Raw genomic sequence first — 23181 nt, forward strand, 5'->3', positions numbered from 1 at the left:
TATACTAGATAAAAAATCAAGTTATACCTTGTATGGGGTTGTTTTTTTAAATATTTCTATTGTTATATACAAATTTAAGGGCAGTAAAAGCGTATTATTATTATTATATTATTATATAGGAGGTACCTACCAGGACCTTTCTTATACCAGTTATATCCTTAAGAATACGTGTAGCAGTTTTCAAAGCGATCGTACGTCGTGCACATGATACGTACGCCTTTCTGAAATTAATCCTAGCGATTTTCGAACAGACCCATTTTTGACCATCCGTTTGTCCGTGTGCATGATAACTTGTTTAGAAACGTGCGATCGCTTTGAAAATTGGTACACATGGTCTTAAGGATATAAGAAAGGTCCCTATTGTTTTTAAGTTACGTAGACTATCGAGTTCGGTATTCAGATGTATCTGATTTTTATATTTGATTTTGTGACAATGGAAACTTTCCCTAAACATTTCTAAATTGTTCTCAAATATTTGAATAACTTAAAAGTACTGCCTTTTTTTGAGGCCGGAAAAAAAATTGTCTGAGATCGACCGGGAAAACATTTTCTTATAGAATTTGGCCCGTAGAATCCATAATTTCAAACAGTTCCAAGATTGGGCTACTAGTTCAAAAGTTACAGCCCTTTGAATTTTTTTTTCGAAATTGGTTTCTAGTCTATAACTTTTGATTGAGAAGTCTGATCGAAAAAGTACGAATTGTTTTGGATTCTACGCACCAAAATTAATAAGAAAAAGTGTTTCCCGAGAAATTTTGGTGTAGTCGATTTTTGGTAAAAAAGGAAGGTTATACACTGCCTTTTTTTGAGCCCCGAAAAAAAAATTGTCTCAGATCGACCCGGAAAAAACATTTTCTTATAGAATGTGGCCTGTAGAATCCATAATTTCAAACAGTTCTAAGATTGGGCTACTAGATCAAAAGTTACAGCCCTTTTGAATTTTCTTTCGAAATTGGTGTCTAGTCCATAACTTTTGATTGAGAAGTCTAATCGAAAAAGTACGAATCATCTGGATTTGGATCTGGATTTTTGGTAAAAAAAGGAAGGTTAATACCTTGCGAAGTATTCGAATCCTAAATATTTGTGAAAGTATTTGAGTTGCAAACACAAATACTGCTTCCATAAAAGTATTTAATTACAAAGTATTTGAATACTTTAAAGGATTTGAATACTAAAAAGTATTTACAAAATCGAATACTGTCCAGCTCTGCCTAGAAGGAGTCCGCTTATTTTCTGATTACGAAAATCTAAACAATCATACCGTTTCAAGGAGTCAGGCAGGTCCGGTAAGAGTAAAACTTTATACTCGTCAGTATGCCAGTCATAAATCGTGTCTAGCATCCTTCGAAGATCTTGAGAACGCAACTTGAAACATATAAGGTTGAAATTAACGGATTCCAATTGATTCATCCCAGATGAATAAGTGTGAAAGCTGTAAAATGATAGATTTGTTTGTTTTAAATTCCTTTTGGCTCGATATTTTTCACAAGAACGTAGCGCTTTTTCTTTCTACTCAACTTTTTAAACGTGTAAGGAGACTAGGATTAGTGGGTTACAAGAGAGATCGGTCTTGAGCCGTCGTAAAGATCATATCAAAATAACACTGATTCTTTTGACTCGCTTTTGGGGGGTTGGTTAGGTCAAAGAAACAAATTAAAATTCGCGCCAACAGATTTGAATCTCGGACAAATTTCCTGAAAATTGGAAAACTTCTCCGATAGGTATTCTCGCACGATTAGAGCGTTGTGTGCGGATGCACCATCCTGTTGAGACCCAACAGTTCCTTACTTTTGTTTTATTCTGTGTGCCATACATTGTTGTATTCGTAATAAAAATTGGTATCCAGACCAAGTTGATGATAATTTCTCCGAAACGAAACGTTGTATTCGAAATTTGTCAACGGTGTCAATGAGAAAGTGATCTTTTTCTCTATCTGTTTAAATAACAGCAGAAAAAATAAAAACAAAATCCGAACATTTCTGGCATATATCATCGGAATAATCGGAATTTTATACTTTTCTTTAATTAAAGTATGATAAGTCTTTCATTGTGCATCTTTTCTCCGATTTGACCATTCTACCATTCTATGGTTTCGGAGATCCCCATGATGGACAACCTTATTTTGGACGCAGTGTATATTTTTCCACGTGTAGTTTGAGTTTTGTCGATGTTTCAACGGATCATGGAAATTGCCGCTTTCCGTACGCTTATGACTTCCCAAAGGCTGTGGAGCTAAAAGAAGCCATTAGTTCGTTGTCAAAACACATACAACGCTAGATCGATCTTTCTAGCTATTGTTGTTTTATTGTAACTGCTTTTACAGTTGCGTTTAACAACAATGTATACGAATAAAAACAAAATTTAAGAATAACAGCTACAAGGGAAATTACTACTGACGCAATTTGTTTATACAAATTTGAAGTTTGAGAGCCGCCTTGTTAATATCTTCCTCCCTAATTTCATTACAAGTTTTGAGCTTTTCCACCTGAACTCTTTGCTTTTCTATTTCGGTTGCCAGGTTAGCTTCGCCCGTAGGCGTGAGCTGATTTTTAGCCACAAGGATGCACGTAATGTAGCATTTTTCCGTTTCGTTGGCTACATAATGGGGATTATGACGCACTTTGTTATAAACCATGTGGGCATTTGAACCATCGATACCATTTTCTTCGGCGCACTTTTGGAGTGGTGATTGTCTAAACTTGGCTCTCGAGGTATTGTTCGCCTTGAATGGGCCAATGTTAGAGCTAGTAATGTGCTAATTAAACATACCTCTTCCAGTGAAAGATGTACGCAGCAGAACACTAACAGTACAGTCAATTTCGCCATGTCCAAAAGTGAAGGTTAACTGAGAAATAGCGCATTCAGCCGCTCTTTTCTATAGAACTTGATTTCAATACGCATTGTTGGAAACGAAAGCTTTAATTGTACAGTTTAAAAACATAATGCTTTGCTTTTTCGAAATGATGGCCCACCAAGGACAGGTATGCAAGAGTTGTCATTTTAACCAACTCATCTGTGGGGTGCTTAATGGTATAAAATCCTACAATTCGTCTTAGTTAAATATTATTGGCTTTGGTACCAGATATGGGAGGGGTGAGGGTCTTCCTAGTAGCACACATGAGTGTTCCTTTTAAGCATTGATACTAATGGCGTAGGTAGTGGGATACATGAGGGGGAGAGATGAAAATGGTGGGAAAGGTTTTTCGACAAACCATGTCATGTGCAAGATAAGCGATGCAAGTGTTTTACCAGTTCTGGCGGGGTAGATGATTTCAATGGAGTTTACGGCATTTGATTGAGGCGTTCGAGTCTCTCAAGTTTATAAGGGTTTTAAGTCAATGTTAGGATTTACTTGTAGTGTCGGAATCCAGTTGTGCTCTGAAGGAGAATTTAAAAAGAAAGAGAAAACTAAATTGTATGATTTGAGTTAGTAAGTGTTGGGTGGTATAATGATCGCATACCATTGCACACATCAGTATATAGAGAGACTAATAAGCGAATGCATATGCATAATTTCCTTATGAACCCTTGCAAATGGATCACATCAAAGCATAAGCAATTTTGGGTTAAATTTTAGGAAATTTAAAATAACATATATTCACCAATGCTACATACAAGTTTTATACTTATTTTATTATAATCTATGGATTAAACACAGTGTGTCTACACAAGTTGGCGCCGTATGGACTTTTTTATTATAAGTTTACGAAAAAAAGTGATTCGTTATAAAAATCTCTGCTTTCAAAAATAATAATATTCAACTATTTGCATTTGTCATTGATTGATTGATTTATTGTGCTGAGAGACCGTACAGTCTTTACACTTGTCATTGCATATACGGGGTGGCCGGAATTTAAAAAGTTCCACCACTACAATTTTTAATTAAATTTTACTGAACCTACTTGCAAAACACGTAATCTGTTATTTTGAATCAACATGATGTTTATTTGCTGATTCGAAATATTTTACAGACGCATGCTACGAAATGATATGTAACAAAATAGTTATTACAGAAATTGTATTTTTCGTACATTACATTACAAATACAATTGCTTCAATTATTACACATTCTAAATGAATTCCGTCTCAAAAAGAAAAAAAGAAAATGTCTTTCTCTTCTGTAACGACTTAATTTTTAGGGGAAGTGTTGATCGAAAAATCAAATAACAAGACCTTAATATTTCCAATTTGTTGCTACGAGAGTGATAGTACATACATAACAGATATTGAAAACTGTCATGTTGGTTTTTGCCATGTTAAATTAAATTTCTTCATTAATTACAACTATTTACCATACAATTCCACCAATGCTAGAAAAATTATTCTTTATTTCATGTAAATGCAATATATATGAAAGTTTTTGCTCTTAAAAATTTAAAGGATCTCAGTTGAGGGTAATATAGTACTTTAGGTATTTTTAACTTTTTTGTAGTGGCAGCATTGGATCAGTATCAGTATCAGTTAAAAGTAAACAGTTTTGTGCAAATTTGTTTGTATATATACATAAGGAAAGCGAAAATTAATAATAATCATAATTGTACTTTATTGACTGAATATGTGTAGAATACAAGAAAAAGAAAAAGATGTATATTTGTGTAAGTAATCAATCTCAATTAGCCAAAAAGATCATCAATTAAGGTAAGTGTCACAATGGCAAAGTATAACAACATGCGATATAAGTTTCTTTGATGCTTTTTATAGATAAAGAAATTATGTAGTATTTTACTAAGCATAACCAAAAACACACGTTTTTGGGGATACCTTGGCCCAAACATATTTTGGGCCAAAGTAGCCCCAAATGGATTTGAAAACTGCTTTTGCCCTACAGGATATTAAGTAATTTTATTGCCTGATTGACTGATTCGCCTATTGGCATAGTGTTTCTATTCTTACACTATGCTGTTGGTTATTAAAAAATTGTTCTTGACTTTGTGTCAGGTGACTTTGTGCAATGACTAGAACTTACAAAACGAAAATTAGAGCTAGAAGTTATGTTAATTATACAAAAGCAAAATTAGAAGAATGTTTAAATGACATTAGGTCTTAGGTCTGGTAAACGAACTCAACGGAGAGCATCTGAACATTACGGTATTGCTCCTTACCCTTATTCAAAAAATTAAAAAAAAAATTTATTATAATAAATTAGATAAATAACATTAATCCAAATATCCTACATCAAAATAAAACAAATGAACGTGTACGTTTCTTATTAAAATTGAAGACAAAACGCAATTAGCAGTAAAATGGTTTTCATCGCCATGAATGTTCACGATGTTCACGTCGTTAACTGCAAGGCAGTGGCATAATCTATCACAAAAAGCTTGAAATAAACATTAATTTCTTCTGCACGAGTGCTAACGTGTTATGTCATTGAAAAGAGAAAAAAAATCTCTATGAAATGTGCCTAATAAAAGTGTGCATTGCTATCAGGGTTGCTATTTAAAAAAAATTAATTGTTTTTAGTTATTCAGTTGTTTTCTGAAATAACAACAATGGAATGCTGCCTTATGATGGAAAATAAAATGTTAAACAACTTTACTATAGAAAAATATTGTATACAGTCGATATTTACCGTTACAATCGAATCAAAAGCGATTGGTTTGTAACGTCTCTTCTTCCACGTTGAAAAAAAACATATTAACCTTATAGAAGTGCTGAAACGAGGTTCAGAAAATAGTATAAAATTTGTATGCTCCTAGTATCTAAGCCAACCCCTTGATGTAGCTTATTATGGGTCAATGAAAAAAGAGTGGCGTATTTTATTACGCAAATGCAAGGAAAGCAACCAAACAACGACAAACTTCCCAAAAGACAAGTTTCCGCAACTCTAAAACATTTTTGTTGATTGCCTCAGAGCGCTGGGCAGAATACTTTCAAAAAGTATTTTAATACTTTCAAAAGTATTCTAATACCAAAGAGTATTATGGTTACTCTTTGCTAATACTACCAAAGGTATTCGAATACTATAAAAAGTATTCGACTACTTGTCAATCAAATACATTAACAATTTAAAATAGTATACTAGATAAAAAGCTTAATTAAAAAATCAAGTTATACCTTGTATGGGGTTAGCTTTTTTTATATTTTTATTGTTATATACAAATTTAAGGGGAGTAAAAGCGTATTAATATTATTATATTATTATATTAAGGAGGTACCTACCAGGACCTTTCTTATACCAGTTGTGTACCAGTTTTCAAAGCGATCGTACGTCGTGCACATGATACGTACGCCTTTCTGAAATTAATCCTAGCGATTTTGGAACAGATCCATTTTTGACCATCCGTTTGTCCGTGTGCATGATAACTTGTTTAGAAACGTGCGATCGCTTTGAAAATTGGTACACATGGTCTTAAGGATATAAGAAAGGTCCCTATTGTTTTTAAGTTACGTAGACTATCGAGTTCGGTATTTAGATATATCGGATTTTTACATTTGATATTGTGACAATGGAAACTTTCCCTAAACATTTCTAAATTGTTCTCAAATATTTGAATAACTTAAACGTACTGCCTTTTTTTGAGGCCGGAAAAAAAAATTGTCTGAGATCGACCGGGAAAAAACAATTTCTTATAGAATTTGGCCCGTAGAATCCATAATTTCAAACAGTTCCAAGATTGGGCTACTAGTTCAAAAGTTACAGCCCTTTGAATTTTCTTTCGAAATTGGTTTTTAGTCTATAACCTTTGATTGAGAAGTCTGATCGAAAAAGTACGAATTGTTTTGGATTCTACGCACCAAAATTAATAAACAAAAGTGTTTTCCCGAGAAATTTTGGTGCAGTCGATTTTTGGTAAAAAAGGAAGGTTATACACTGCCTTTTTTTGAGGCCCGCAAAAAAAGTTGTCTCAGACCGCCCCGGAAAAAAAATTTTCTTAAAGAATGTGGCCTGTAGAATCCATAATTTCAAACAGTTCCAAGATTGGGCTGCTAGTTCAAAAGTTACAGCCCTTTGAATCTTCTTTCGAAATTGGTTTCTAGTCTATTACTTTTGATTGAGAAGTCTGATCGAAAAAGTACGAATTGTTTTAGATTCTACGCACCAAAATTAATAAGAAAAAGTGTTTTCCCGAGAAATTTTGGTGTAGTCGATTTTTGGTAAAAAAGGAAGGTTATACACTTCCTTTTTTTGAGGCCCGCAAAAAAAGTTGTCTCAGATCGCCCCGGAAAAAAATTTTCTTATAGAATGTGGCCTGTAGAATCCATAATTCCAAACAGTTCCAAGATTGGGCTGCTAGTTCAAAAGTTACAGCCCTTTGAATCTTCTTTCGAAATTGGTTTCTAGTCTATTACTTTTGATTGAGAAGTCTGATCGAAAAAGTACGAATTGTTTTGGATTCTACGTACCAAAATTAATAAGAAAAAGTGTTTTCCCGAGAAATTTTGGGGTAGTCGATTTTTGGTAAAAAAGGAAGGTTAAACACTGCCTTTTTTTGAGGCCCGCAAAAAAAGTTGTCTGAGATCGCCCCGGAAAAAAAATTTTCTTATAGAATGTGGCCTGTAGAATCCATAATTTCAAAGAGTTCCAAGATTGGGTTACTAGTTCAAAAGATACAGCCCTTTGAATTTTCTTTCGAAATTGGTTTCTAGTCCATAACTTTTGATTGAGAAGTCTGATCGAAAAAGTGCGAACTGTTTTGGATTCGACGCACCAAAATTAATAAGAAAAAGTGTTTTCCCGAGAAATTTTGGTGTAGTCGATTTTTGGTCCTTTTCTTGAGGCCCGAAGAAAAAATTGTCTCAGATCGACCCGGCAAAAAATTTACTTATAGAATGTGGCCTGTAGACTCCATAATTTCAAACAGTTCTAAGATTGGGCTACTAGTTCAGAAGTTTCAGCCCTTTTAAATTTTCTTTCGAAATTGGTTTCTAGTCCATAACTTTTGATTGAGAAGTCTGATCGAAAAAGTACGAATTGTTTTGGATTCTACGCACCGAAATTAATAAAAAAAGTGTTTTCCCGAGAAATTTTGGTGTAATCGATTTTTGGTAAAAAAAAAGGAAGGTGAAGTATCAAATACTATGCGAAGTATTGGAATACTTCTCAAAGTATTCAAATACCTTTACGAATACTAAATATTTGTGAGAGTATTTGAGTTACAAATACAAATACTGCTTCCATAAGAGTATTTAATTACAAAGTATTTGAATACTTTAAAGGAGTTGAATACTAAAAAGTATTTACAAAATCGGATACTGCCCAGCATACGAAGAAAAGAAAAGTAACATGTTTTCGGGCTTCAGAAAAACTGGTATTATTCCTATTGATCGAACTCAAATTCTTAACCGCTTGCCACAAACAGAATTAGACACCCTTAAAAAAACTAACTTCGACAAAGGGAGGTTCTAAAAAGAAACGAAGATAATATTGTTACCGAGCAAGTACCAGTAGAAGAAATAAATGGATTAGATTTGAAGGAAGGCGACCTTGTAATTGTTAGCTATGAAGGTAATTACTATCCAGGACTAGTAGTGAAAATGCCCACTAAAGCAGAGAATGGTCCAACTGTCGATTGAAAATTAAAAAATCTTGGATTTAAAAGGACAATATCTTAATCAAAAATCAACCCGCTAAAACTTCATAACAGAAGGGGACATGCATCAATTTCAATAAAAATTATTTGTTGAGTTTTAAATGTAACACTTTAACCAATTAAAATGTTTTGATAAAATAAAATTTGTCCTTCATTGTAAATCAAAGTAACCCCATGTGACTAGCTACAATGGCCCAATATCAGATTCCAGTGTTATTTCTCAGGAAAAACAATAGTCACCAGGGTTACTTTGGCCCAAATCTAAAAAAAATCACGGGTAATTACCATTAAAATGTCTAACAAGTATAAATGCCCACAATTATGATGAGTAATAACAGTAATAACCTTTTTTTATTTTGCAAGTTTCTAGAAAGAAACTGAAATTGTGGGCCATTGTAACTTCTTTATCTATTTAACCACAGATCTAATCTCTAATGGAGGACTTGGAATATAGTTAGAACCAAAAACCCAAAAAATTAAAAACAAGCATAAGCGACAAACGCAATTTGCCACAACGCTTCAAAAATGAAACCGACAGTTTTTCTAGAAATCTCAATGTAGGTAAATTGCCCTCAATGAGTGTGTTCAAGTGATCGCATCTCATTTTTTAATATTTTTTAATTGGCGAATTACGTATAACTTGTCATTACCTCCAAAATCGAGGCGGATGTTAACAAATGTAATTGCGATAATTTTATTCAGACAGTTTTTGCGTTAGCGCGATTACAAAGTGCCAAATTTGTTTTTTTTTAATCAGTTCACTCACTTTAACTGACTTTGTGTGGTGGCCAATTTCCAGCTCACAGCACGTCACTTCGTTCAAGTATAAATTGACGAGGTGTCCCAGAAGGGGTACTTATTATCAAAATGAAAATCCTTGTGATATTCGCCTGCTTTTCCGTTGTATACGCTGTAAGTACCTACCAATGTATTTACGAGAAATGTTAATGTTGTAACACACATCAGCAGAAAGAGCATGGGAAGATAATGAAGGAGTGCATGGAAGAGTCAGGTGTTAATAAGGATTTACTCCATTACACTTTTAAAACTAGAAACGTGACCAAGGATGACAATTTGATAGCGTTTTTCACGTGCACGATGGTAAAATACGGATCTTTAAATAACCAGACGTGCCAAGTTAATTTGACGGGGATTAAAGACATGTGCACGAAAATGCAATTGGGCGATTGTTCATTTGTAGATACTTGCGAGAAGAAACAAGGCGCTGACTGTAAAGAAACCGTCTTTTTAGTAAACCAATGCGTGCTTCCTCACCTACCTGTTAGTAAGCATCCGATTCTACAAAATGGAAGTGTATTATTCTTTTTAGGGAAATGGTTCGGAGAATGTGATCGAGGCATGCAAAAATCAATCGAAAGTGGGTGCTGATTTGATCATGAAACTGCACAAGGAGGGCATCGTTTCGGACGATCCAAGCATGGTAAAGTTCTTGGGTTGCGTCACCGATAGATTCGGCTGTTTCGATGAGAGCGGAAGCATCAGTTTGAAATACCTTAGGGGGATCTGTGCGTGGAAAAAATGTGCGGACTGCTCATTCATAGATGAATGCGAAAAGAAAAAAGGTGGAAGTAAAGACGAAACCGCATTCCTTGCCTTGTCGTGCGCCTATCCACAGATGTGTAAAGCGAAAGAAGAGTAAATATTGAGGCCACAAGCACTATTCTGACAGAAAGGAATCTTTTTGCAGGTTTCTGACGCTTTGAATCTTGAAAATGTTGTTTACAAGAGAAGTACACTATTAAAAGTACATCGTCCTTTAATCAACAATTGCTACAATTACCACCATCCAAACCACATTCACTGTTTTTATTATTCTAAAGCAACAACAGAGTCAGAATTTACTAACTCTACAACGTGTTACATATAAGTATGTAAAAAAAGGTGGGTGGCAGAGGGGATCAAAACAAGCACTTTTTCCAAATAAAACGAGGGTCCAGCATGTTTCGTTTGGAAGCCACCCTAAAAAAAGTGGTGAAATTTGCATTTCCCCTTTAATTTGTTGACGCCTTTGAATGGGGTTTGGGGTACAGAGGGTAATTTTTTGTAAATTCCTGCTTAGTGCCATTGAAAGTACACTGGGTGTATGACGGCTGTCTTTTCTTTCAAACTTTGAAGGCGCCTGGCAAAGTGTAAGGCCCCACTAAATAGTCTGGCATACTTATTTTTCTGCTCGTGAAATATTAAATTTAAAAGTAATAAAAATTTCAAAGTGCCTCAAAAGCATTTTTGAAAAAAAAAATCGTATCTTTAAAAATATAAAAAGTTGCTTTAGCCCCGCTTCTCTCCAGCCAGGTCTGCATTTCGGTGTTTGGGTATTATTGGAGAAGTGGTGGACAAGTTTTCAGCGTGCCTCAAATACCCGCCCAAAAATGTCCACCAGCTCTCGGACTATAATGTCTTTAAGGTGTTGTTACTCCCTGGGCTGTAATCGATTGGGAAGGAGTTGATCCCCTTCTCTATTCAGAAAAATGAGTCGATCCAAGGTTCTGTCTGGACCGCAAGGAAGCAGTTGGTTAAATGCAAATTTAAGTACCCCTTCCATAACTAAGTTGAAATGAAATTTTTGCTTCAACCATCTTTGCTAAGGAAAGCGGTTTGGGATGTTTCTTGCGAGAAGAACCACTGCTGGATATTTTCTTTTATTATTGCGACGAGGTTAGTGTTTTTGGAGCCGCTCATGTTAAAAGAATCTTTCCTGACGGTTAAAGAATTTTGTTCAATTGTTCAGGGGATTTTGCGGATGGTCCTGATGTTTTTACAGTGGATTTGCAGCCCCTCAGCAAGGCTTTTCTTATCCTGGGACGGTTTGGGTTCGTCAGAGTGATAGGTACCAAGTGTCCAAGGAGTCCGCCCGTTTTGTCTTTACAAGACAGGAGGAAGAGACCAGGAAGACGATCGACCTCTTCTTCTTTTGGATAAAATCAAGCATGAGTTGCAAAGTCAAGTTATATCGGTGGGTTTGATAAGTGGACGTAGAAACCATGAAACCATTCTGAGCACCTTTTACGTTGCACCATAGTTTTACCATTGATTGGTTTCCTACAATGAGTATGAGCAGAAAATCTTCTCCAAGGTGGATCTCGACCTTCTGGGAAATTGCAGATCCGCTGAAGAAGAAAATCGTTGGCGAGTCGACACACGAAATGATAAATCTCTCGCAGTTGTTCTCTTAATAGCATCATTGAGACCCTCATCTTTGGTTTACACCTTGGCAGGATCCACTTGCATGTATGTGTATGTATTTCACTGCTAATGAAATCAAAAAGGGGGGTGACCTGTGTAGTTCGCACTCGTAATACTAAAATTGTTCTAAGAATCTGTACCTAAACGACGTTCATGATCAAGTAATGAGTAAAATAAACCCGTTTAAGAAATGGATATTTAACTTGTAAAGAAAGCGTTCGGCAGGGATTTAAGCATACCCGTTTATAGAGAAAAGATGTAGAAACGTTGTTGTTGTTCTACGTTATAGGCGCTTTAAATGGAGGTTGCTGCGCCAAAAAGAGAAGACAGCAGGTAAAGCATGTTTGTGAAGGAATTGACACGATCCACTTATCTGCAATCATTTGTAATTGGAAATTGAATTAAGTTTGCTAATTGCACCAAGATGCTAGTCAATTATATTAACTTAGCTGAAAGGATTAATTCATTCTTCATATTTTAACTTTATCATTTAATCATTTTTTTCATTCAAGTGTCACCAGTTAAACTGGTTTCAGGTGGGTTTTAAATTGGTTACTACGGTTGACAGTAAGGTTAAATTGTACCTTAAATATGGGTTCTGTGAGAAGCAAAAGACATTATGATTATTCTGTCAGCGGGGCCAATAGAACTTGGTTCTGTGAACCATTGTTAATTTCAATCCCTAATACCAGTCCGCGTTCCCGTAGTTAATAGGATCTGAGTACTGTCATTTTTGTGTTCGTTCGTTATACCGAAATTAAAAGCGGCACAGTCGAGGAAAAACATGTGAGCATATGGCCTCCTCCCGGCTCAACACATATCGGGAAAAATAACAGGGCGTACAAGTCAAAAAGGCGTATAATTTTTGTTATTATTTATTTATTGTCCCTCTTGTTCTAGGCCCTCAACAGGCTTACGCCCAATTATAGAGTGACCCGCATAATGCACTGGACTGGTTTAAAATTTATTGAGGAACCTCGATTATGTGTTGGAAATCAATAATTTTGTAAGACTGTGTTTCTGCCCTTCGATGCCGCCCTTATCAAGCAGCAATTTGACTACAATCTTTTCAGCGTATGTTGAGCTACGAAAAAATGGTTCTTACTAATGCATTCCCTTGAGCAATATCTTTGAGCACAACGTTTTCCTAATGACAAAAGCTCGCCATTTGACTATTCTGGTACGCCCGTGGGCTTTCTAATTGCCGAGGGACATTGTTTCTTCCACGGCGCATTTATTGTAAATGAAATGAGTTTATTTCTAAAATATTAAAACCTAATGAACTCTTACGACGTTTTTAAATATCACAAGGAACAACGTAAAATCTAGGGTGCTAAAACTATCATCTAGAAAATGGGGATTTGAAAGGTGAGTGGTATAATAAGTCTCACTACAGTACCAACCGTTATTTCATTTATGAAGAAATGAGTCGTAAATTAAAATTGGTCTTGCTGGCTTTGTGTTTTCTTAAAGATATTAACGTGTGAGCAAATTTGAAGCAATTTGTATTGCACGTATTTTTGCCATTTATAGATACATTGGAATTAGATTTGATAAAATTAAAATCAGTTTCTCATTTTAAAGTTTGTTCAAAATTCAAGCAAGAAAACCCCCAAACTCATGGGTCCATTATGAGTGTTTATAAGGTAACTTGTGTATATTTGAATTGTCAAAGGGTATACATCTAAAATATAAATATTACCAATTGTGGAGTTGAAGTCTGACGTTTCCCATCAAAATATGTTACGTGTGTAAATTGCTTTAATAACTTGGATAACATAACCCATCAATTGAATCAAAACGCCCGACTCGCATTGTTGGTGTCCTTCAACCAGTTTAACTTATTGTACAAATACTACGAATATAAAAACACAGTTGTATGTCTATTGAATAAGGGGTTCCTCTTTTTGATCGCAAAACGATATGACGCATAATAGTTTGTTTGTCGTATCCGATTACATAAGAACAAATTCTATTCATTCAGCCAGATCAATTGTACCTGTTCCACTATAAAAATAGCGATCGATACAACCAGGACACAATTCCGAAAGATGAAGAGCATCGCAGTCATCCTCTGTATTTGCGCCTTTTCGGGCGTTTACGCGGTAAGTGCATGGGGAATTTCGTTGCAAGTGTCGATCTTGTGCTTTTTCTTAGAGTAAAGAATGGAAGAAAACGAAGGAAGAGTGCGTAAAAGAGTCCGGTGTCGAGAAAGATTTATTGAAGTACACTTGGAAAAGCAAGAACGTTACCAGAGATGACAAACTGATCGCCTTCTTCAAATGCGTCATGGTGAAGCAGGGGTCTCTTACGGAACCATGCAATATTAATTTAACGTACGTTAAGAACGTATGCGAGAAAATGAACACTACAAATTGCTCGTATGTAGACACTTGTGAACAGAAGAAAGGAGCCGATTGCGAGGAGACTGTCTACTTAGTGAGCCAGTGCATTGTTCCCAACCTTATGGTATGTATTAGCTCTTTTATTGTATTGTGGAAAACAGTACATTATACGTTTCAGGTAAATGGTATAAAAAATGTTTTCGAGGACTGTAAAAATAAAACCAAAGCAGATAAAGAACTGATTAAAAAAATGCGCAAGGAAGGTGTCATTTCAGATGATCCAGAATTCAAGAAATACTTGGTTTGTGTGGCCGAAGGATTTAATGCCTTTGACGACAATGGAAATATCAGCTTACAGCACTTAAAGAAAATGTGCTCTATGAAAAAGATTGAGGACTGTTCATTCATAGAGGAATGTGAGAAGAAGAAGGGAGACAGTAAAGAAGAAACTGCCTATCTGGCTTTGTCGTGCGCCTATCCTAAACTTTTCAGTCAAACCAAGAAGGATTAACACGTGTTGTACAAAACAGATTTACCTGAATAAATTTTCTCTGCAAATTTGCATAGGTAGCTTTAATTGAAGACCACCCTTATGATCAAATGTGATAGATTATCCTAGTAAACACCTGAATCCAAGTAAATTTCCTCAAAAATTTGATAAAGGCCTTAATTTTATTAGTTTGAGAGCTGAGCAGAATACTTTCAAAAAGTATTTGAATACTAAATAGTAAATACTTTACACAAATCAAAGGTATTTGAATACTAAATACTTTTACGTCCAGCACAAGCGAATACTAGATACAGATACATTGAAAAGTATTCAAATACTTTACAAAATAAGTATTCAAATACTTTAGAATGTATTCGAATACTTTCAAAAGTATTCTAATACAATCAAAGGTATTCGAATACTATAAAAAGTATTCGAATACTTTGAAAAGGATTTCATTATTTTACTTTGAAAAGTATTCGAATACTTGCCACTAAAATACATTAAAAATTTAAAATAGTATACAAGATAAAAAATCAAGTTATACTTTGTATGGGGTTAGCTTTGTTATATTTCTATTGTTATATACAAATTTAAGGGGAGTAAAAGCGTATTATTATTATTATATTATTATATAGGAGGTACCTACCAGGACCTTTCTTATACCAGTTATATCCTTAAGAATACGTGTACCAGTTTTCAAAGCGATCGTACGTCGTGCACACGATACGTACGCCTTTCTGAAATTAATCCTACCGATTTTGGAACAGATCCATTTTTGACCATCCGTTTGTCCGTGTGCATGATAACTTGTTTAGAAACGTGCGATCGCTTTGCAAATTGGTACACATGGTCCTAAGGATATAAGAAAGGTCCCTATTGTTTTTAAGTTACGTAGACTATCGAGTTCGGTATTCAGATGTATCGGATTTTTATATTTGATTTTGTGACAATGGAAACTTTCCCTAAACATTTCTAAATTGTTCTCAAATATTTGAATAACTTAAAAGTACTGCCTCTTTTGAGGCCGGAAAAAAAATTGTCTGAGATCGACCGGGAAAAAAAACATTTTCCCATAGAATTTGGCCCGCAGAATCTATAATTTCAAACAGTTTGAAGATTGGGCTACTAGATCAAAAGTTACAGCCTTTTGAATTTTTCTTCGAAATTTGTTTTTTGTCCATAACTATTTATTGAGAGGTCTAATCGAAAAAGTACGAATAGTTTTGGATTCTACGCACCAAAATTAATAAGAAAAAGTGTTTTCACGAGAAATTTTGGTGTAGTCGATTTTTGGTAAAAAAAGGAAGGTTATACACTGCCTTTTTTTGAGGCCCGCAAAAAAAATTTCTCAGATCGACCCGGAAAAAAATTTTCTTATAGAATGTGGCCTGTAGAATCCATAATTTCAAACAGTTCCAAGATTGGGCTACTAGTTCAAAAGTTACAGCCCTTTGAATTTTCTTTCGAAATTGGTTTCTAGTCTATAACTTTTGATTGAGAAGTCTGATCGAAAAAGTACGAATTGTTTTGGATTCTACGCACCAAAATTAATAAGAAAAAGTGTTTTCCCGAGAAATTTTGGTGTAGTCGATTTTTGGAAAAAAGGAAGGTTAAGTATTCAAATACTATGCGAAGTATTCGAATACTTCTCAAAGTATTCAAATACCTTGCGAAGTATTCGAATACTTTACGAAGTATCCAAATACTTTGCGAAGTATTCGAATACTAAATATTTGTGAAAGTATTTGAGTTACAAAAACAAATACTGCTTCCATAAAAGTATTTAATTACAAAGTATTTGAATACTTTAAAGGATTTGAATACTAAAAAGTATTTACAAAATCGAATACTGCCCGGCTCTGCTCTCACAAGTACAAATAATTTATTTACCAAACGAACACCCCCCGTTATCACGGGTACGAATAGAAAGTTTAACATGAGAACCCTTATCTAAGTCGAATTTGGGCTCGATTAAACATAAAACCAATCATTTAGAGATGAAACAAATTTTATCAACATAAATCAATCGATAAAGCTAAAATAAACACACTCAGGGTCAGTGACAAATACCACGTGTTGGAATCAAGAAGAATTTGTGTAGTAGGCAGGAGAACGATCTGTCAGTAAAAATGTAATAAAGTTTTGATTAACGTAAAACTAGTCCGTTTAGTCTGGAGTCCTGTCACAGTCGCCACCAATGTTGAGTCGCTGAGAGCTTTAAGAAATCCTGCTAAAAATCGTCATTAAGAACTCTGATACTTGGAACAGGGTTGTGTAAAATATAATCATTTGTATAGAATGGATCGTTCCTCACACCTAAAAGTTCGACTCCTACTTTAAATTCCCTTATAAATTGGCGATGGGCAACGACAGAACAATTTGTAATGCGGGTACTATTTAACTAGAACGCTGACGAGTTGCCGTGCAATAAAAACACACCCCGTATCCTACTTAACGGTTAGACAAGTTTAACTCTGCGGAACGATATAATAATAAAACGCGAAAGGAAGCGAGCATAAAACTTCCCCAATTTTAGAGTAAATCAAGTTACGGGTTGTTATGTACCCGAACACTCTAACTAGAGGTATCTTGAGCTTTCGAGCGTGTAAATACTCATCGACAGAATCCGTTTAGAGCATTTGGTCCCCAACACTTGCTTGATTTATTAGCGCGCGTCGAATTCTAACCTGATACGAAGCGTTTATCCTATTGACAATGTTTGCGAATTATCTGGTATTGGCATTATCAATACATGGACGCAGATACAATTTAATTACAATATGCTACGGGTGCCCAGTAGCGATGTATATTGCAACTATTAACCTCAATACTGTAACTGACAGTATCAGCATGTTTGTTGCATGACATTTTTCTCTAAAGTTGTACAACAATGTCTGAAACTGGACTAAACGAATTTTATTGACATATTTTGGCCTCTTTATCACGATTCACACAGTCAAAAAACGATTTGTTAATTAAACAATTTGTATACCTTTACTTCCAAATTTGTACAAAACTGGTCGCAGGTCGAGTGAAAAACGATTTTTCTTAATAGATTCGGGTATTGATAGTTTAATCTAACCTAAAATTAATTATCGCAAAGTTTACCGCAACTCACAAAAGAAATGATCGCTACACCCCACTTCGTTTCTCTTAAGGAGGTGAAGTTAAACCTTAATAAATCATCCCCTGAAACGGATATCTTTTTTAGGCAAAAATGCTTGCTTCAAAATTATCGTAGATTATACGCTACTTAAAGCACCCGTTTTTTCTAAAATAATTATATCAAAATTAATAAACGCACAGTACATGAATATACCAGCATTATTAAACACCCGGTACTTCGACGAACTCAAACCGGCGCGTCCTTACAAGAAATATTGTATTTACGGACCTCTGAATTTATTTTTTAGGAGTGAGAAATGGAAGATAGTAATAACGGCTTAATTTGTAGAGCCGAATTGAAAGATCTCTGGACTATAAATAGTCCACACTGGGAGTATTAATCAATATATAAAGAGCTGTTGACAAATAAATCTTCGAAACAATAGAAATAGGTTTACGGCGTAAGGAAAGCTCGTACGAGGCTGGATTACACATAACGCCAAGTTTCCATCTCGCGTCACCACTTACGCCAATATCAAACGCGCAATTCTTAGAAACACCCATGTCTTCGCTATCTCTTAACACCGATAAATCACGTGCGTTAATTAATTTTCGCCTGATAAACCTCCTTATCGCAACCGACCAGATGTGTCTTACTTTTAACAAAATTGAACAATCACAAAGCGATAAAATTAAAACGAAGTTTTACGCATGTCACAAACTTCTAAGAGGAACAACAAATACGGAAATACAAAATCAAGTAAAACAAACCAAGTCTGTGTTTCTTCGTAAATATCACAACATTTTTCCCTATAATGTATCACTAACGTTAAACTTAACGTGCAGGTTATCTATAGAAAACGTTATTTTGAATTAACTAATGCAAAATAACAGATAACCTCTGTACGTTAAGTTCGATTTTTCTGATTACACAGGGATGAATATTCAGTCAGTTTTCCGCAGGATCAATTAACTAAATTTTGACGGTGGACGAATATTTCGGGTCTTTTACTGTTTTAGTAGAGATTTCTAGAAATTTATTTAAAAAACCACAGGTAAAAAGTTGTATCGGTTGAATTAGGCTCAGACCACTCCAGTTGAATTAAGGGTGGAATTCATAGACATTACTTAAGTTAGACTTACACTTTACTATGAGCACACTTAGTTTAGTTTAAGTGGAATGTCATGCGTCACCGTAACTATATCTTTGAATACCACTAAGTACGCGCTAAGTATGAGTAAAGTGTAAGTGTAACTTAAGTAATATCTATGAATTCCACCCTAAAGACTTTGTATGAAAGGTGCTAATGGAAGCCAAAGCAATCATACAAATTCACGCCCAGGTCGCTTCAACTTAAATGTTGCAATTATTTGTAGGAAAGTAATTTTTTTCCTAGTGATCGATAAGTGGTGCAAAAATAAATCAAGACTTAAGAAAGTTTATTTATTCGAAAGAGAGAAGTCTCTTTTTTTTCTTAGCATCATCGTGTTATAAAGGCGAAAATGAACACTGATTGAGACAAAATAGGTACTTCATGATTAAATGCGAATTGACGTTATGTTTATTTTCTCCACGGAACGAATTCAAACAACTGGAAATAAAGCGGAGCAAATTCTCGTGGCGAAAATACGGCGATCGATCGTGCGGTCTGTTGTTTGGAAACGTTTCAATTTAAATAAATAGTGTGATTTATAGCAAATTATTTTAAAGTTGCGGAATTTTTTTTGTAAATTTGGAAACCGTGTAATAGCGAACTATTCAATATCGAATTGCTGTTATTTGATTTGATGTAGAGCGGCGCCGACACATTTTAATCACATGTGTTATTGAAATCGACATTTTCATTACGCAACGCCGTATAGTTCAATTGCGTAAAGGTTTAAATAACTGGAAACCACGGGGGATGTTGTGTAGATAATTCCAAATTGTTACATGCTGTCAGTTGCGGTTTCGGTAATGATTCCATTAAAGGCAACGAGCCGAATGAGTTTCCAGATCTACGTGTCGGGAGCCGTAAGCGAGATGGATAACTTTATCCCTTGTATTCTTCCACAGCTCGAGTGCTCTTCATTAATTCTCTAAAGTTTAAAATTTACATTTTCTTCTTAATTAAGAAACTTGGAGATGTTTTTCCTTTCTTTTGTATTGTATTTTATATTAAGATCAGTTATTGTTCTGTAGCAAACAAATACACGATCTTTCTGTTTGTAAGTACCTAAGTACCTATTCAGATTTTAAGAGACTTTTTTTGGGATTTTACATTGCAATCCGCCAATATTAAAAGTTACTGCTGAACAAGCTGCAGTATTTCTACTATGGGCATACTCAGGAACAGCACAATATCAAATATGCAATGAAGTTCCAATTGACTCCATTTGACGAAAAAATCCGGTTTGGTCCTGGCTGTTTACTCGCAGTAGAGTTTCTGCGCCGAATTTTGTCCCGTTGTCGTTATATAGCCCCGTACATGCTCCTCTTCTGGCCGTGAATCGGTGGAAGACTGCCAGAAATGCTTTCTTAGCCATGGACTCACTTGTTGGGAACTGGTTCAAAGTTGTCCCTCAAGATACTAAGTCGGCTACATTATCCTCTGTCTTAACATGGTTCTAGATGAGATTTTCGCTAATTCTGTTATTATTATTTATTATCCCTCTCTTGTTCTGGGCCCTCAACAGGCTTGCGCCCAATTACAGAGTGACCCGCATAACGCTTTTTAGAGGTGCCCCTGCAGAAGGTCTTAAGTTGTTCTATACTACTCCGGTATTTACCTTACGAATTAGGAAAACTGCAGGAAAACCTAATTCGGAGTAGCCGGCAGAATGCTCAAAACTGGTCCAAGGTAATTTCCATATCTGCCACAGATGAAAAATTCACCTCAACCCAGGTTCGAACACCCGACCTCCGGATTTATAGCCCAACGCTCTACCACTGAGCCATAAAGCCGGCTCACGAGAATATTGTATTACCCTTAATCCATGCTTCCGCAATCATAGAGTCTACCCATGCGAATGTTTCCCAGGTGAAGGGTTTTTTTTTACTCCTGGAAACAGCTTGGCCGCCAGTACTGCTCCACAAAGGTCCAACCACGATTTCGGTTTTTACTTGTTCATTTGCACACAGTACCCGGCGATATATCACGGGGCCGTAGGGCCTTTCTGATGCGTTACAGAAGGCATGGAACTCGGTAGTGGATCAATCTTGGAATTTCGATGGGCCCTACTTGCTGGACATCTTCTTGGAAAGTAGTCAATTTATTCATCAACCGGAATGGAAGCTTTTCATTCCACTCAGTGGCTTCTGTCTATAGTTCCTGCATGAACAGTTTACCCCGGGGGCCCACCAGTCTAGTGGGTCATAAAATCTTGCGATCTGGGATAGAACCCTTCGTTTGGTAGGTGTGTTCTCGGGGAGTAGATCTACTTTGAACCAAAAGACATGTTGAATCGGCTATTTGTACACCTAGGGTCTTTAGGCCCAAGATCCATGAACCCCTTTTCTTGTAGATCCTTGGGCATGGTGGAAATGAGTACCTTGCAATTGCTTTTCCACTGCCTACGTTTGAACCGCGTTTCAACCAACTCAATCTTGGTTGTGCGACCACGTTATTAAGTCGCGAATGTAGAAGTCCCGTTTCGCGTTTGCCGATGCTTCTGGGAACGGCTCAGCATCGTCTTTTAATACTGCATGGTGGAAAAAGCAGTATTCCTCAGGTGTCTCCCTTGCATTCTAAGGTACCATATGTCCCTACTATAACCTTTACTACCCGCTGACTCGCCTCTCATTAGCAAGCAAGTGACCAAATGAAGAGCCAGTAACAGCAACCAAATAGCACTAATTAAGAAGACTCGACTTCCGAACCTGATTAAGAAAATGAATACTTGATTTAGATTAAATGATGCAAAGAAACGCACCACATTTCCACCGCATTTGACAAGTTCATTCTTTGAATTTCCACCAAGGATATCATTTATTTTACCAATTCTCACCGCTAAATTTTGATACTCTGAATTTCTATGATTTGTAATTCCCAAATTGTTCTACTACCTACTTAAGAACGAAATTTCGAAAAAAGTTAAATGCACATTCCGAATTTTCGTTACAAGGGCAGGAAACGTATCACTTAATTTTAATTGATGGTAAAACGCTACAAAAAGGAGCCCAAAAGCTTACACGAGAAGTAAGTGGGTGGCAAAACAACTCAAGTCATAAAGTTTTCTCGATTTATCCAGACGTTCGCCTTGTCCTTTATGAACATTGTTTTCCGACTTCTCGTTTTCGAGAGATTCGTTTAAACCCCACCAATAGATATATCTTGTTTAAACGTTTTAAGGACATTCGCTCTTAAAGTTTTTAACATTTCCATTGGATATATTTCTTCCAGGAAAGTTGTAGTTTGTAGAAGAAATTTTGATTTCAGAAACAGCATCCCGGGAAATGATTCATAGCATCCCCCTCACCCCTTATGACCTTCAAGTTATAACCTACTCACTGCAAATAATTCCAGGACTCTAGGACAATTCCTCTAAAAGTATTTCAATATCGCGGCAGTGGGTATCGGGACGGACGGACGGACAAAACTCAAATAGCATCTCTTTTCTTAATTTAAACAAGTTGTAAATCAGTATATGGATGATGAAAGCGCATGGTTAGTAATGCAGATCAGTATTTCATTAGTAAAGATTAAAATTATCAATCTCACGAGTAATCTAACTCACAATAGGCTAGAGCCCGCACATCTACACTATAGCAGACAGCTTTTAGTGAAAATTTGAAGTCTCTAGCTATTGTAATTGCTGAGATCTCAGTCGGACAGCCAGCCAGCCATAAAGAATATAATAACGTATTTTTTTCCAATAATACGGGGCTAAAAATGTATGTCCACAACATTTTTTTCTTCGATATCGGAATGAAAAATGCACAATACCACCTATTGGCATCAACACTTTTGCAAAAATTCCACCGACGATAAGTTTCCGAATTACGAATGCTTTCGACGCACATCCGCCAATTGGAAAATCCGGGAACTGGAAAAAAGCTTGTATGATACACGTGGACCATTATCCACTCAAAAAAGCGACCTTCAGGTGGTATTTACGCAGTCCTTTCTAACTTCGATTCAATTCACTGCAAAATTCATGACATAATACGAATACTTTTTTTAATGCGGCACTTATCTTTAAAAAGATAAAAAATTACCCGTGCAAATAATGCTCTTTACTGTTAGATTATGAAACGGTAAAATTCAAGTAGGTAATGCTTTGTATTAGTTTTTTTCATTAAAGAGTTATAAATTCAAAATTATGATAAATATCGAACAATGTCCGTCTGAAATCATCTGTACCTATTTTGAACAAACTACATAAATAAGTCTCAATTTCTTTGATCCGTTTCTTGTTCTATGAGAAGACCACGAGATCATCGACATACGCCGTCAGGATGAATGTTTCTTCCCCTCGTCCCAAATAGAGAACACACATGGATCATAATAAATTAGATGGT

At 35.7% G+C, this 23181-nt stretch overlaps 4 protein-coding genes across 4 annotated transcripts in view; 2 read left to right on the forward strand and 2 right to left on the reverse strand.

The window, feature by feature from the left end:
• LOC116178196 (voltage-dependent T-type calcium channel subunit alpha-1G) overlaps nucleotides 1-23181 on the reverse strand; it is a 361671-nt gene that overhangs the window by 123439 nt on the left and 215051 nt on the right. The window lies entirely within an intron of this gene.
• On the reverse strand, nucleotides 2348-2835 carry LOC116178215. The gene is made up of 2 exons (XM_031497650.1): nucleotides 2770-2835; nucleotides 2348-2722 (listed from the first exon to the last, which is right to left on the reverse strand). The coding sequence occupies exons 1-2, from the start codon at nucleotides 2824-2826 to the stop codon at nucleotides 2390-2392; spliced, it is 390 nt and encodes a 129-aa protein (XP_031353510.1). The 5' UTR covers nucleotides 2827-2835; the 3' UTR covers nucleotides 2348-2389.
• Nucleotides 9306-10302, forward strand: LOC116178204. Its single transcript, XM_031497638.1, has 3 exons — nucleotides 9306-9446; nucleotides 9501-9815; nucleotides 9865-10302. Exons 1-3 carry the CDS (start codon nucleotides 9402-9404, stop codon nucleotides 10192-10194), a joined length of 690 nt encoding a protein of 229 aa, XP_031353498.1. The 5' UTR covers nucleotides 9306-9401; the 3' UTR covers nucleotides 10195-10302.
• Nucleotides 13695-14645, forward strand: LOC116178203. The gene is made up of 3 exons (XM_031497637.1): nucleotides 13695-13843; nucleotides 13896-14207; nucleotides 14262-14645. Exons 1-3 carry the CDS (start codon nucleotides 13790-13792, stop codon nucleotides 14592-14594), a joined length of 699 nt encoding a protein of 232 aa, XP_031353497.1. The 5' UTR covers nucleotides 13695-13789; the 3' UTR covers nucleotides 14595-14645.

This window comes from Photinus pyralis, unplaced genomic scaffold (genome assembly GCF_008802855.1).
Source record: "Photinus pyralis isolate 1611_PpyrPB1 unplaced genomic scaffold, Ppyr1.3 Ppyr1.4_LG8, whole genome shotgun sequence".
NCBI lineage: Eukaryota > Metazoa > Arthropoda > Insecta > Coleoptera > Lampyridae > Photinus > Photinus pyralis.

Excerpts from the sequence above, each read along its gene's own strand:
- LOC116178203 (XM_031497637.1), top strand. The coding sequence starts at position 13,790 with ATGAAGAGCATCGCAGTCATCCTCTGTATTTGCGCCTTTTCGGGCGTT. Across the intron at positions 13,844-13,895 it reads CCTTTTCGGGCGTTTACGCG|AGTAAAGAATGGAAGAAAAC; the intron begins GTAAGTGCATGG and ends GCTTTTTCTTAG. Across the intron at positions 14,208-14,261 it reads GCATTGTTCCCAACCTTATG|GTAAATGGTATAAAAAATGT; the intron begins GTATGTATTAGC and ends TATACGTTTCAG.
- LOC116178215 (XM_031497650.1), bottom strand. The coding sequence starts at position 2,826 with ATGGCGAAATTGACTGTACTGTTAGTGTTCTGCTGCGTACATCTTTCA. Across the intron at positions 2,723-2,769 it reads TACATCTTTCACTGGAAGAG|GCGAACAATACCTCGAGAGC; the intron begins GTATGTTTAATT and ends GGCCCATTCAAG.
- LOC116178204 (XM_031497638.1), top strand. The coding sequence starts at position 9,402 with ATGAAAATCCTTGTGATATTCGCCTGCTTTTCCGTTGTATACGCT. Across the intron at positions 9,447-9,500 it reads GCTTTTCCGTTGTATACGCT|CAGAAAGAGCATGGGAAGAT; the intron begins GTAAGTACCTAC and ends AACACACATCAG. Across the intron at positions 9,816-9,864 it reads GCGTGCTTCCTCACCTACCT|GGAAATGGTTCGGAGAATGT; the intron begins GTTAGTAAGCAT and ends TATTCTTTTTAG.